This window comes from Mucor mucedo (genome assembly GCF_025094135.1).
Source record: "Mucor mucedo strain NRRL 3635 chromosome Unknown EV154scaffold_64, whole genome shotgun sequence".
In the NCBI taxonomy this organism is placed as follows: domain Eukaryota; kingdom Fungi; phylum Mucoromycota; class Mucoromycetes; order Mucorales; family Mucoraceae; genus Mucor; species Mucor mucedo.
The window spans coordinates 195,806-207,124 of NW_026252348.1; the positions used below are offsets into that span (position 1 = coordinate 195,806).

Genomic DNA, 11,319 nt, shown 5'->3' on the forward strand with positions numbered 1-11,319 from the left:
AACTAATTATACAGGTACATATTGTTATTAGGGTGAAGATACATTAAGGGTTCTTTTAATATGTTGTCAGCATGTTTTAAAAGATATAGAAATTAATTTAATGAACTTACAGTAAGGGTTACTTCTTGGGATAGTCTTGAATTCTGTATATGAAAATTGAAGAAGGAATGAATAGCATGGAAGGCTTTTGATAGTTTATTTGTATCATTTATAAAATTTGGCTTACAACTGACCACATTTTTTTCTTATTGCTAGCTACCGTTATTTCTCCAGACTCAGGCCTCTGAATGATTATTATAATTACCTCTTTTCTCGTCTTTAGCTTCAGTATCTCGTTATGGGATAGGTAATCTAACTTACTCCAACGTCTCATCTTGTACAGCCACCAAACTTAGTTGTAGATCTAAAATAAACCAAAGGTGACAAAGAATTTGCCGTTCCATAAATAAAAAAGTGTTTTCAATCCACAGTTGGTGTTGTCAACGTGCTTTCAAAAAGGATAACTTTAATATAGTAAGAGAAATAATTGCAATGGGGAAGAAATGCCAGAGTATATTGTGTGAGTTGAATAATAGATTGAAATTGTATATAATATATAAGATAAAAAAAGGGGAGGGTTTAGAAGAGAAAATGAATGTATATAATCGAAAGGAATGGAGAAGTTGGGTAGTTTTTTAAGAAAGAAGGAAAGTCTATAGATAAAATGTGTATGTAATAAGTTGGATAATAATAATTAGTTAATATTAAAAAAAAAAAAAAAAAGGAAAGGAGGTTTTAAAAGCCTTCGTCAGATAAACTACGTGGATGTTCCATCATGGCTGAAGCTCTCCATCCACTGTTCTTGGCAATTGGTGCAGAGGTTTTTAATTGGGGTTCTTGTGTGGCATAATTTGCGTCTGCCCAGACTTTAATGGCATCTAGCATGGTAATAATTTTGGCTTCATTACCACCAAAAACATCTATCACCCCCACACTTTGTGTTTAGTATATGTCTCTTTTTTTCCCTAGTTCATGGATTATATAATCTTACCTTTGATTGTGTAGCGGCCATCCACTTCGACACCTTCGCGTCCCATAAATTTAAAGGCAGATACGATATTATCCAGCATAAGAACACTCATAGAGCCACCCTTTTGTGTAGGAGGGCGACGGACTTCTTTACCACTAATGGCTTCCAAAAGTTGAATCAATGTATCGCCATTACGGAAAGCACTTGTAAGATCAATGGCTTTTTTACCAGCGGGTAAGAAAGAATTGATCCAGTCAATATACTGAGCAATCGTCCATTCATCGCTTGTCGAACTGTTGGATAAGCTGGAAGTGATACTGAGCGAGCTGCTTAAAGGTAAACTACGATGCTGAGGATCAATCAGGTCTTCTTCTTCGTCACTTAATATCATTGGGTTTGAAGTAGGTACAGGATAGCGAGAGGGCAATTGAGGGATATCATGCTGCTGTTGTTGCTCAGCTGGGTGGATAGTGATGCCTGATTCACGAGTTTGGCGATATTGTGACACAAGCGTAGGGTGGACATGATGATGATCATCAATTGGTATATAATTCGATTCTTCTTCTTCTTCCAACATTGTCATTTTTTGGTCGGCGTTCATCATTTTAAGCTGCTTTTGGTTTTTGTACATGATGACAGAAGGAGGTCTGGGTCGCATACGGCGTGCTACATCCAGCGACACGGTAGCGATATGATTCGACGACATGACAGGTGCTAAAGTAGGTGTGAATACAATAAAGTACGCTTATGTTATATACAGGTATCTATATTTACCTCGAAAGTCGCGAGCAATGGTGGTCTTCATCAACATCTTGAGCCAGACACGCATCGACTCTTCCGTATCGGTGTAGAAAAAAAAGGTCCGCTCGCGATCATGTTGAGCCTTGAAACAGTATTTGCCGGCGTGGATGGCTTCATCCACAATGATTTTATAACCACGTAAGTTAATAATACCCTTCATACGCACATCCTATTTTTGTACACAAGACACATGTTTTTAATTATTTTTTTCTTTAGCACTGCAAACTAGTTTTTTTTTTTTTTTTCTGTTTACCTTGGGACTCTTGAAATAGAACAAATTAGTGCCCTTGAGGACAAACCATCTCTTGTTCCAGGTCTTGTATTTATCGCCTTGCTTATGTAACCAGCCTTCATGCTCAGGAGCTTGAAAGGCGTCTGAAGTGGAAGTACGAGCAGATGGCTCTTCAAACGAGGAAACCGATAATTTGTGAGCATTTGATATTTGCCTATAAAAAACCCGAGGTTAGTTTAGTTAGGTGATTGTTGTAAGACTCCTTACATTGGTTGTCTTGGTGTTGAAGTAGACGTGGTTGGTATATTACTCTCGTTCATGACGGGCCAATCACTTTTGCTGCTGTCTGTGGTACTCTGGCTCTTTTGAGATAATACTCTGCGTGGACTTTGGAAGCCCTTTGGATCGGGACTGAGTTCTCTGCTTTTTAAAGTACCACCGGATGAAACGGTATTAAATGTGTTTGATCGACTGATGGAAGAGTTTAGGCTTTGAGGGGAAATAGGTCTCATTAAATCGATTGGCTTTGTAGGCGGAGATAAATTAATACTAGGTGGTAGCGGAGCCTTTCTGGGAAACTGATAAAGAGAGGTGTCTTCAGCGGCAGTGGTGGTGGTGGTGGTGGTGGATAGTGTCTGTGAATTGGAGCGACGTAAACTGGTAGGGATGGATCGTCTACTGGTGGGACGTGAGATGGCACTAGTGGAAACGGATGTGTTTGGAGTCGGTTTTGTATCTCGTTCTTTTAATAAAGTAATGGCCTGCATAACCTTGTATCTTTTACCAAACGTATTGATACCCAACTCTTTTAATGTTTCTATATTGAGATCCAGCAAGATATCACCCGTGATTTCTTGGTCTGATATAATGGTAAGTAATCGAAATAAAAATAAGAAGCCGAGACTTACCAATAAAGTTTGCTGACACCGAATCTAACCCAACTGATTTCAACCAGTCTGATACTTGTTGCACATCCCAATGTTCCGTTGTATTGTTTGAAGTGACTTGTAATTGAGAAAGGGCCTGATCTATCTCGTCTTCTATTGTTGATCCAGATGAACGAGAAGATAAATGTGGACTGGGCATATAAGGTGTTGCTTCCTCTAAGATCGGTTTTTCTGGTGAAGTGTAATTCATGGGAAAGAGGCCCGTTTCGCCTCTCAAGTTTTTTCCCTGTTTATATACATTTATTATATTCTGTCCTTTCTCTCCTATAAATCCAACTTTTTTGTGTCTGATTTAAAAATAAAATTACCTGCCACCAACCGTCAAGGTATTTTTCGTCTTTTTCGAGTACGGTAATCGCTTCTCCAATTGAAAAGTTAATTTCATCCTCATTTTCAGCTTCGAAATTATGAACTGCATAGACAATAGCCTGAGAGCTCATATTTATTAAAAAAAAAAGGAGAGTATAAAAAAAAATATAAAAATGAGGGGGAGGGGGGAGGCGAAAAGGAAAGAAAAGGGATAAATAAAGAGAGAGGAAAAGAGAATATTATAATTTGGCGGAGACCTTTTTTTTTTTTTTGGTGTCACTTCTAATAAATCTTTTGTTATTTCATGTCGCACCGTATTCATTGATTCTTTTCTGACAACTTTTAACCGAAAACAGCTCTGTAGCTCTTTTACTGCTATCCTTTTGCATCGTTCGCCGTTTCAATTATAAAAAAAGGTCGCGTAGAAACAGCGTGGTAGAATCTATTGTGCTGTCTGATTAAAGTTGGCTTCTAATCTCGTGTTAAAGGCAACAAAAAGTTGCAGAATTTATTAATAACTGTTACGTATGACATAATTGCTCCCAGTGCTTATGGTTCCCATGTGAGATTCATCTGAATAACATGAATTCGCGCTGCAATCAAGCTATAACACCTGTAACAAGCTGGAATCCCACAAAAGTAAATTGAGGCTCCACACACTCCTCTGCATAAGTTGATCGCCCTTTTCCAATTAAAAAACACATATTTTTTCTTTCTAATACAGACATCAGATACAGTAAGTCATGCCAAAGTTTACCCATACTTCTGAAAAAAAAATCATATCACAAATAGTATATTTTGCCCGCTTACTGATAAACAGTATGTAAGTGTGTAGTATCATGCGCAATGAGATATTCTGATAGAATTGCTCTAAGTCAGTCAATAATATTTCAAAATATCATTTAAACCACCATCCTAAGAAGGGTGGTCTACTCGAAGCAAATTGCCAATTCTAGGCCAAATAAGATCTTACTAGATGCGATCTTTCTATTGACTTTAGTCATTAAAAAGTTGTCTGGAATTTTTGATATATCGTCAGGAGAAATCTAGGCATTTTTGCTGTGAGAAAGACGGGAATTGCTAAAGACAGGTTTTCAATAAGTCCTAGAATCCATAACTGTTGATCGTTCGATTTCTCATGCGATGACAAATTTTACAAGTCAATGATAGTTAGATTTTAATAAAGCAAACCTTAACGACAATAAAGAAATAATTATTCAACAACATTTAGCTTTAGAAATTAACGTTAAAATTTAAATTTCTTTAATTTAGATAGTTAGAGCTAAATTATAAAAATAGCTTGCCACATATTTCATCAAGCATATTGTTTATCTTATTGCCCATAAGTGTAGAGATAATCATCATAGTTATATCAATATAAATCAAGTTATTTATTAAATTAAAATTTAGACCCCAACTTCACCAGATTTGCTCATACTCGCTATCATCGTTCAAGGCTTCATACATGGTGGCAACAGGCTCAGGATTTACACCTCTTGAACGAGTTATATCAATGTATTCGACATCTGTAGAATAAGCTCTGGATCTGGTAATATGAGTAATTTCAACGCCTGGCCAAGGAGAGCCATTTCCTCTGGATCGAGTGACATCGGTGTAGTCACCGGATGGCCAAGATACGCTGAAATCTTCGTTAGCGGATTTTGTGATGTCGGTGACAACTGGCCAAGGAGGGCTTGAACCATGTCCTCTGGAACTGTCTGTAAAGTCAACGGCTGGCCAAGGGAAGGTCGAGCTGGCTTTGGGAGTAATTGTGATACTTGGATGACTAACACTTAAACTAGGGACAGGTTTAGATGCACTAGCAATAAGAGGCCAAGGATCAAGTAGGCTACGACTAGAGGTGAGGTGATCTAAATAAATTGACGCATTATTATATATTAGCAGGAGATGACGATTCCAATAGGATGGTAGTAACTTACGAAGATACTCTGTGCTATAATCTGTTTGTGTTTTGGTGTTTACATCAGTGACAGTGGTTGTACTTGTCGTTGTAAAGCTCTTTTCCTCGACAACGTGTACCAAACGTAAATTACTTATAGTTTCTGTGGTGGTTCCCCTTTTCTCTAAAGAGCTGCAACATATTTAGTCTCTCAGTGCCTCTTCACATTTTATACATACTTGAATCGGCCCCCAGGAACGGCAGAGACAACAGCAGCATATGTCGCAATTACGGATAGGGATATAAGCTTCATTTGAAGTTCGGAAAGGGGAAAAGCTACTTTCAAATAGTTTATAAAAAAAAAGCGTTATAAATAAAAAAATAAAAAATAAAAATGTCATTGTCATATTTTATGCATTCTCATTCAGACCAAATATTAAATGAAATCAGCCAAAAAGGTATGTTAAAATTTTAATTGAAGAGGAATTACTTTTGCTGGTGCAGAAATGTCTACAAGGAATAGATTCAAAGTAGTCAATCGACAGAAGCCGTGTGGAGATCAAGATGTATATCAAGCATACATTGTGCATTAAATAGTATGTACTTGTCAAGAATACTTGTTTTCTTCAATACGCGTCCTGAGCATTCCGACAATAACATACACATGGTCCGAAGCAATATTGTACATATTCTACATTGCTTCTTTTTTCTTTCTAAGAATAAAAAAAGTTGGCTTACTTGGTATCAAAACTCCCTCTCTCTCTCTCTTTTTTTTTAATATATATATAAACATGTTTTATTGTTGAGTAAACATTTGTAAGCCAAAGTATTTCTAAACAACCTGGTATCTACCAGCACCACCAGGTCCGCCACCTCTAGCTTCTGCTTCCATTTGTGCAGCGGTCGCTTCAATCAAGATTCGTTTAATTTCATTCTTTGCCTTTTCGACTACCATTTCTGAGTCACCTTCAATGAAAAGATATAATTTACGCTCATTGCCAGTAGGTTGTTTACCGGGAGGGAAGAAGGAACCACGCGTGGTAATAGCAGCACCTGATACTTCTGTGATTTGAGAAATTTGATCCTAAAGATAATAAAAAAAAAATTAATAAATACTTCCAAGTGAATTATATATGTACATATCTTCACTAACCTTATTAGTAACTCTCCATCTTGCTTTTTGTGGGTAATCATTAATCGTAATTTCTTCAGCATAAACAGGATGTGAATCACCGTCTTCAGCAGGTTGTATAATACCATTGAGATCGGGTTTCTTGCCGCCCAAAGCATTGATACGAGCGGCAACAGCGGCAGCGGCCTTTTTAGCAGCTAAAGCAGCAGTAGAGAGTTGATCCGACGATTTATGATCAACATCCATCGCATTTTTGACAGCAGAAGCAGCCGCAGAGGCAGCGGCAGCAGAAGCAGCAGCAGAAGCAGCAGCTGTGATTCCAGGAGTGACAACATTACTTTCGAGTTGAATCTCTTCGTCATCCGAATCTTCCTCGCCGCCATAAGCCTTCTTTTGGAATTTCTTAACAAGATCACGATCTTTGTCCAATCTTTCCAGACCTTTACCTCCAAAACCAGAGCCTGATACACGCTCTCTACCATCTTTCACCTTATTTTGGAAAGATTCTGCAAGAGTTTGAAGATCTGGGGGAATTTCTTGTCCACTAATTCTCAATGCTTTACAGATATCCATGGCATAACGATCTTGATCAGGTGTAATAAATGTGTAAGCTGTACCCTTGTTACCAGCGCGACCTGTACGGCCAACACGATGAACGTAATCTTCCATATGATTGGGACATTCATAATTGATCACAACCTTTAAGTTTTTAACGTCCAAACCACGAGCAGCGACAGAAGTAGCAATCAAGATATTTGTAACACCTGATTTGAAATCGGCAATCGTACTGTCTCTGTCTGCTTGGTCTTTACCACCATGCAATGATTGACATGGGTAACCTCTTCTCATAAGATCTCGTAGGAGGTTATCGGCAGCTTCGTGACGATCGACAAAGATCAATGCACTGGCGCCTTCTTCACCTTCATCGTTAAATAACTGACCCAAAATTTCGAGTAATCTCACAAATTTGGATTCTTCATCTCTGACCTCAATAATTTGATTGACATCGTCACATACTACACTTCTACCACCCACGGTGATTTCTAGGGGTTTTTTCAATACCTTACGAGCTAAAGCCTCCATTTGTCTGGGGAACGTTGCTGAGAATAAGACGGTTTGACGGCTAGGTCGAACATTATTTACAATTTTCATGACTTGAGGTTCAAAACCCATATCAAACATACGATCTGCTTCATCCATGACCATGTAAGTAACACGTTTCAAGTTAGTGACACGTCCAGAATTTGCACAAAGAAGATCAATCATACGACCAGGTGTACATACAATAATTTCACAGCCTCTTTTGAGATCGGCAATTTGATCTTTAATTGGACTACCACCATAAGCACAAACAGCCTAAGAATGAAAAATGGAGGGGTTAGTGTGTATAAAGATATGCAATAAAAAAGGGCTTGTCTTACCCTCAAATTCAGAATTTTCAAGAAGGGTTTACATTCTTTATGAATTTGCGTGGCCAATTCACGCGTAGGCGTCATGATAATAGCAATAGGACCTTCACCGGTCTCTAATGGCCTTTGATCTTTGATGTGACGGAACATGGGTAATAAAAATGCAATGGTTTTACCAGAACCAGTCTTTGCAACACCAATCACGTCACGACCGTTCATGATGGCAGGTATAGCCTGTGCTTGAATAGAAGTTGGCTTGTCATATTTCAATTTACGAATGACTTCTAAGCAACCTGCAGGAAGACCACAATGAGTCCATTTGGTGATGGGTTTAGGGCAGTTGACACCTCTAATCTTGATGCCGTCTAATTCGATTCTCAATAAGTCGACCTGATCAGGTGTCAAATCCTTCAACTCTGGTGGTTCGATATAGAAATCTTTGCGGAAGTATTCATATTCCACTTTATTGTGATCAACAGGTGCGATATCCTTTCTTTTAACTTTTTTGGCTGCCAAACTAGAAATAAAAAAAGAATTTGTTTAGTAAATAATAGCATTATGTGTAAATAAAAAAAAACACTTACGCAAGAATATCCTCTGGATCACTTCCGATGTCTTCTTCATTGTTCCCATTATTTGTATCATCAGGGATATCATCGTCATCGTCCAAAAGAGATCCACGTCTTTTGGAGGAAGGCTCCTTTAACTTATCCATTCTTATTTTATCCTCTTCGTTAATCTTCTTAGTTTCAGCATGAACATCGATCATATAAGCTTCCAATGGATCGATCTCCTCAGAGTCTTCCATAATGGTATCAACTGGTTCTTTTTCAGCAGGTGTAGCAGGCTTCACTTCGACTTCCTTTTTCTGGACAGGGGCAGTAGTCTTCTTCATGGTCATAGATTTTCCTAAACCAAAGCCCATACGCATAGTGTTCTTGGGTTTTGTAGAGAGGTTGGACATTAAGAATGATTTTTTAGGTTTAGCCAAAACCTCGTCGTCTTTTGATTCTTCATCATGGTCCATTCTTTGAAGTGGTTTAAAAGTTCTTTCAGCTTCGGCAGCAGCCTTATCAGCTTCATCCTGTGCTTCTTTCTTTTTAGCTTCGCTGCCATCAATGTCCATATCAACATCGTCATCATCATCGGATTCAGAATCGTCTTCCAAACTCCATTTTTTACCGTTTTCTTCCAATTGGGTTTGATGTGTGGTGATATCTTCCGTCGTGTCCATTTCATTCTGCTTTTCAGCCGCGTCTTGTTCTTCCTTGGCAGCAGCTTCAGCAGCAGCCTTTTTCATGGCAGCAAACTGTTGTAAAAGCTGGGGTTCCTCTTCTTGTTGCTTTTGAGCCTCTTCTGCTTCTTGTTGCTTTTTTAGTTCCAACTGCTGTTCTTGTTTTAATTTCAACTCTTCAGCTTCCTTTTCAGCAGCAGCAATGGCCAGCTTCTTTTTTGCTTCTTCTTCTGCTTGTTTCTTTTCTTTCCATAGACGTACACGTTCTTGCTTCTTTCGCATGGCTTCATCAGGATCAATGACTGCTGTGGTAGACACCGAAGGTGAATCCGGTGTTGTATGTGTACTTGTTCTCTAATAAATATTTGTTAATATAATGTTTTTGAAGGGAGTATAATTTAAAGATTACTTACCAAGCTTGAATCTTGAGTAGTGGCTGAAGGAGTACCTACAGCAGCATTATTTCTTGATGTTGGCTCACGTGAATGAGTTCTTTTATCATTTATACTTACATTATCGTAATGACTGCGTGAGGAAGATGGATAAGATCTATCTTCATAACGTGAAGAACGGTGTGAGGAACGATGGGTTGAAGATCGATGTCGATCTCTGCTTCGACTTCTTTCTCTGTATGAGTGTCGTGGTCTTTTACTACTAGTTGGGGAAGGTGATCTATGTCTACTTCCAGAGCGGTGGGAAGCCATTGTTTTATTTGTTTTGGTTTTTTTTTTTTTTGGTTTTGGCTTTTTCTTAACAGAAACAAAAAAAAAAGTGGAGAGGTGAGAAAAAAAGAAAAAAGATTTATAAACTAGCGTCCGCAGTTTTAAATTTATTTACAAGTGGATGTGTTTTTTCATAAATGGATGGTGCATCACCTCTTTTAATGAGAGTCTGTCATTTGCACTGTATTTTAAGAGCTACGATTGAAGATGAGCATATGGTTGGGAAACAATGAATATGTACTTACTTTTGTAATTAAATCAGCGGCATCTTTGCTGACATAACTTGGTATATGGATGTCGATTCCAAGAATACGACTATAGGTCAAATCTTCATTTCCCTCAGACTCAAACGGAGGGCTTCCACAGATTAATTCGTACAAGAGAATACCCAGCGACCACAAATCAACATTTTTGTCATGCACTCTACCTTCCACCATCTCCGGGGGTAGATAATCCAATGTGCCGCATAAAGTGCTTCTTCGATTACTATAAATCTTGTAAGCACTCATACCAAATCAACGTCCAACAAAATTACGCACTTACTCTGATACACCAGTTTTGACAGACCATCCGAAATCCCCAATCTTTAATTCCCCATTTAATCCCAACATCAAGTTTTCGGGTTTGATATCACGATGAATCACCCGTTTACCATGAAGATACGTTAATGCATTCACCATTTGTGCTACGTACTATATATTCTCCTAAATGTTAATGATCATCTCCTTTTACTTCTCCTTCCTTTTTTTTTTTTTTTTTTTTTTTTTTACCTTGGCTGCCTCTGCCTCTGAAAATCGTTTATGTTTTTGTAATTCGGCAAATAATTCTCCTTTGGCTGCAAATTCAAGTATCAAGAAGATTCTATCTGCGTCGTGAAAGAAACCATATAAACGTAATATATTTGGATGTCTATTTCCATATATCGACTTTAAGTATAGAAATAGAGTCTGTAGTTCTGATCTTTTTACTTACTTTAATTGACTTTGGATATTGATTTCTCGCTTCAATTGGTTTTCGATATTGCTCATGACTAATTCTTCTTTGTAGAGCATTTTAAGTGCTACGATAAATCCGCTGGCTTTCTCTCTTGCAAGAAAGGCTTGTCCAAAGTTTCCCTTTCCCAAAGGCTTTCCGATTTCGAAATCTTTTAAACACCATTGCTTAATAGGGACCCTATTTTTACATGTACAAAAAAAAAGATTGATAAATACTTTGCCCTCAAACAAAAGATAGGTTCCATGGTTGGAGCATTACTTTGGTTCGATTGATCGTTTCCTTCTCGCTGTCTCTGGAATCTTGCCTTGTGTTGTTTGTTTCAATGGATTCGATCTGAAAGCTCGATTACCCAAGTTACCGACCTTGTTGTCAAGTAACTTTAGTGGCAACGCTTTATTGCTGTTGGTGATTTTGGTAATATGTCCACTTGAAGCGGTCCTGTCCACTGATGACTTTTTAAAATGTGTAATTAATATTTTTGATTCATTCCATTTTTTTTTTTTTATTATTAAATGACTTTACTTTTGCTTTCATTTTATCAATTCTAAACATACGCTTTGTAAAAAAAAAGAAAAAAAAAAGATTACAAAAAAAGAAAGGTCAACAGTGGCTATTTGAATTTTTGTGA

The 11,319-nt window shown here is 37.8% G+C and overlaps 4 protein-coding genes across 4 annotated transcripts; all 4 read right to left on the bottom strand.

Annotated features, from left to right (window-relative positions):
- Positions 1-433: 433 nt before the first annotated feature.
- On the bottom strand, positions 434-3,533 carry EV154DRAFT_445700 (uncharacterized protein). The gene is made up of 7 exons (XM_051597093.1): positions 3,298-3,533; positions 2,951-3,215; positions 2,310-2,901; positions 2,064-2,256; positions 1,784-1,979; positions 1,031-1,723; positions 434-959 (listed from the first exon to the last, which is right to left on the bottom strand). Exons 1-7 carry the CDS (start codon positions 3,427-3,429, stop codon positions 775-777), a joined length of 2,256 nt encoding a protein of 751 aa, XP_051456240.1. The 5' UTR covers positions 3,430-3,533; the 3' UTR covers positions 434-774.
- A 1,184-nt stretch (positions 3,534-4,717) lies between these two features.
- Positions 4,718-5,511, bottom strand: EV154DRAFT_482838 (uncharacterized protein; the record flags this gene model as incomplete). Its single annotated transcript, XM_051598526.1, has 3 exons — positions 4,718-5,169; positions 5,239-5,390; positions 5,438-5,511. 3 exons carry the CDS (start codon positions 5,509-5,511, stop codon positions 4,718-4,720), a joined length of 678 nt encoding a protein of 225 aa, XP_051456241.1.
- A 455-nt stretch (positions 5,512-5,966) lies between these two features.
- EV154DRAFT_513580 (uncharacterized protein) lies at positions 5,967-9,745 on the bottom strand. Its single transcript, XM_051602039.1, has 5 exons — positions 9,387-9,745; positions 8,324-9,327; positions 7,752-8,256; positions 6,352-7,686; positions 5,967-6,282 (listed from the first exon to the last, which is right to left on the bottom strand). The coding sequence occupies exons 1-5, from the start codon at positions 9,675-9,677 to the stop codon at positions 6,031-6,033; spliced, it is 3,387 nt and encodes a 1,128-aa protein (XP_051456242.1). The 5' UTR covers positions 9,678-9,745; the 3' UTR covers positions 5,967-6,030.
- Positions 9,746-9,769: 24 nt separating this feature from the next.
- Positions 9,770-11,319, bottom strand: EV154DRAFT_513581 (aurora A kinase protein). Its single transcript, XM_051602040.1, has 7 exons — positions 11,214-11,319; positions 10,950-11,143; positions 10,668-10,868; positions 10,466-10,604; positions 10,239-10,387; positions 9,941-10,181; positions 9,770-9,890 (listed from the first exon to the last, which is right to left on the bottom strand). Exons 1-7 carry the CDS (start codon positions 11,241-11,243, stop codon positions 9,807-9,809), a joined length of 1,038 nt encoding a protein of 345 aa, XP_051456243.1. The 5' UTR covers positions 11,244-11,319; the 3' UTR covers positions 9,770-9,806.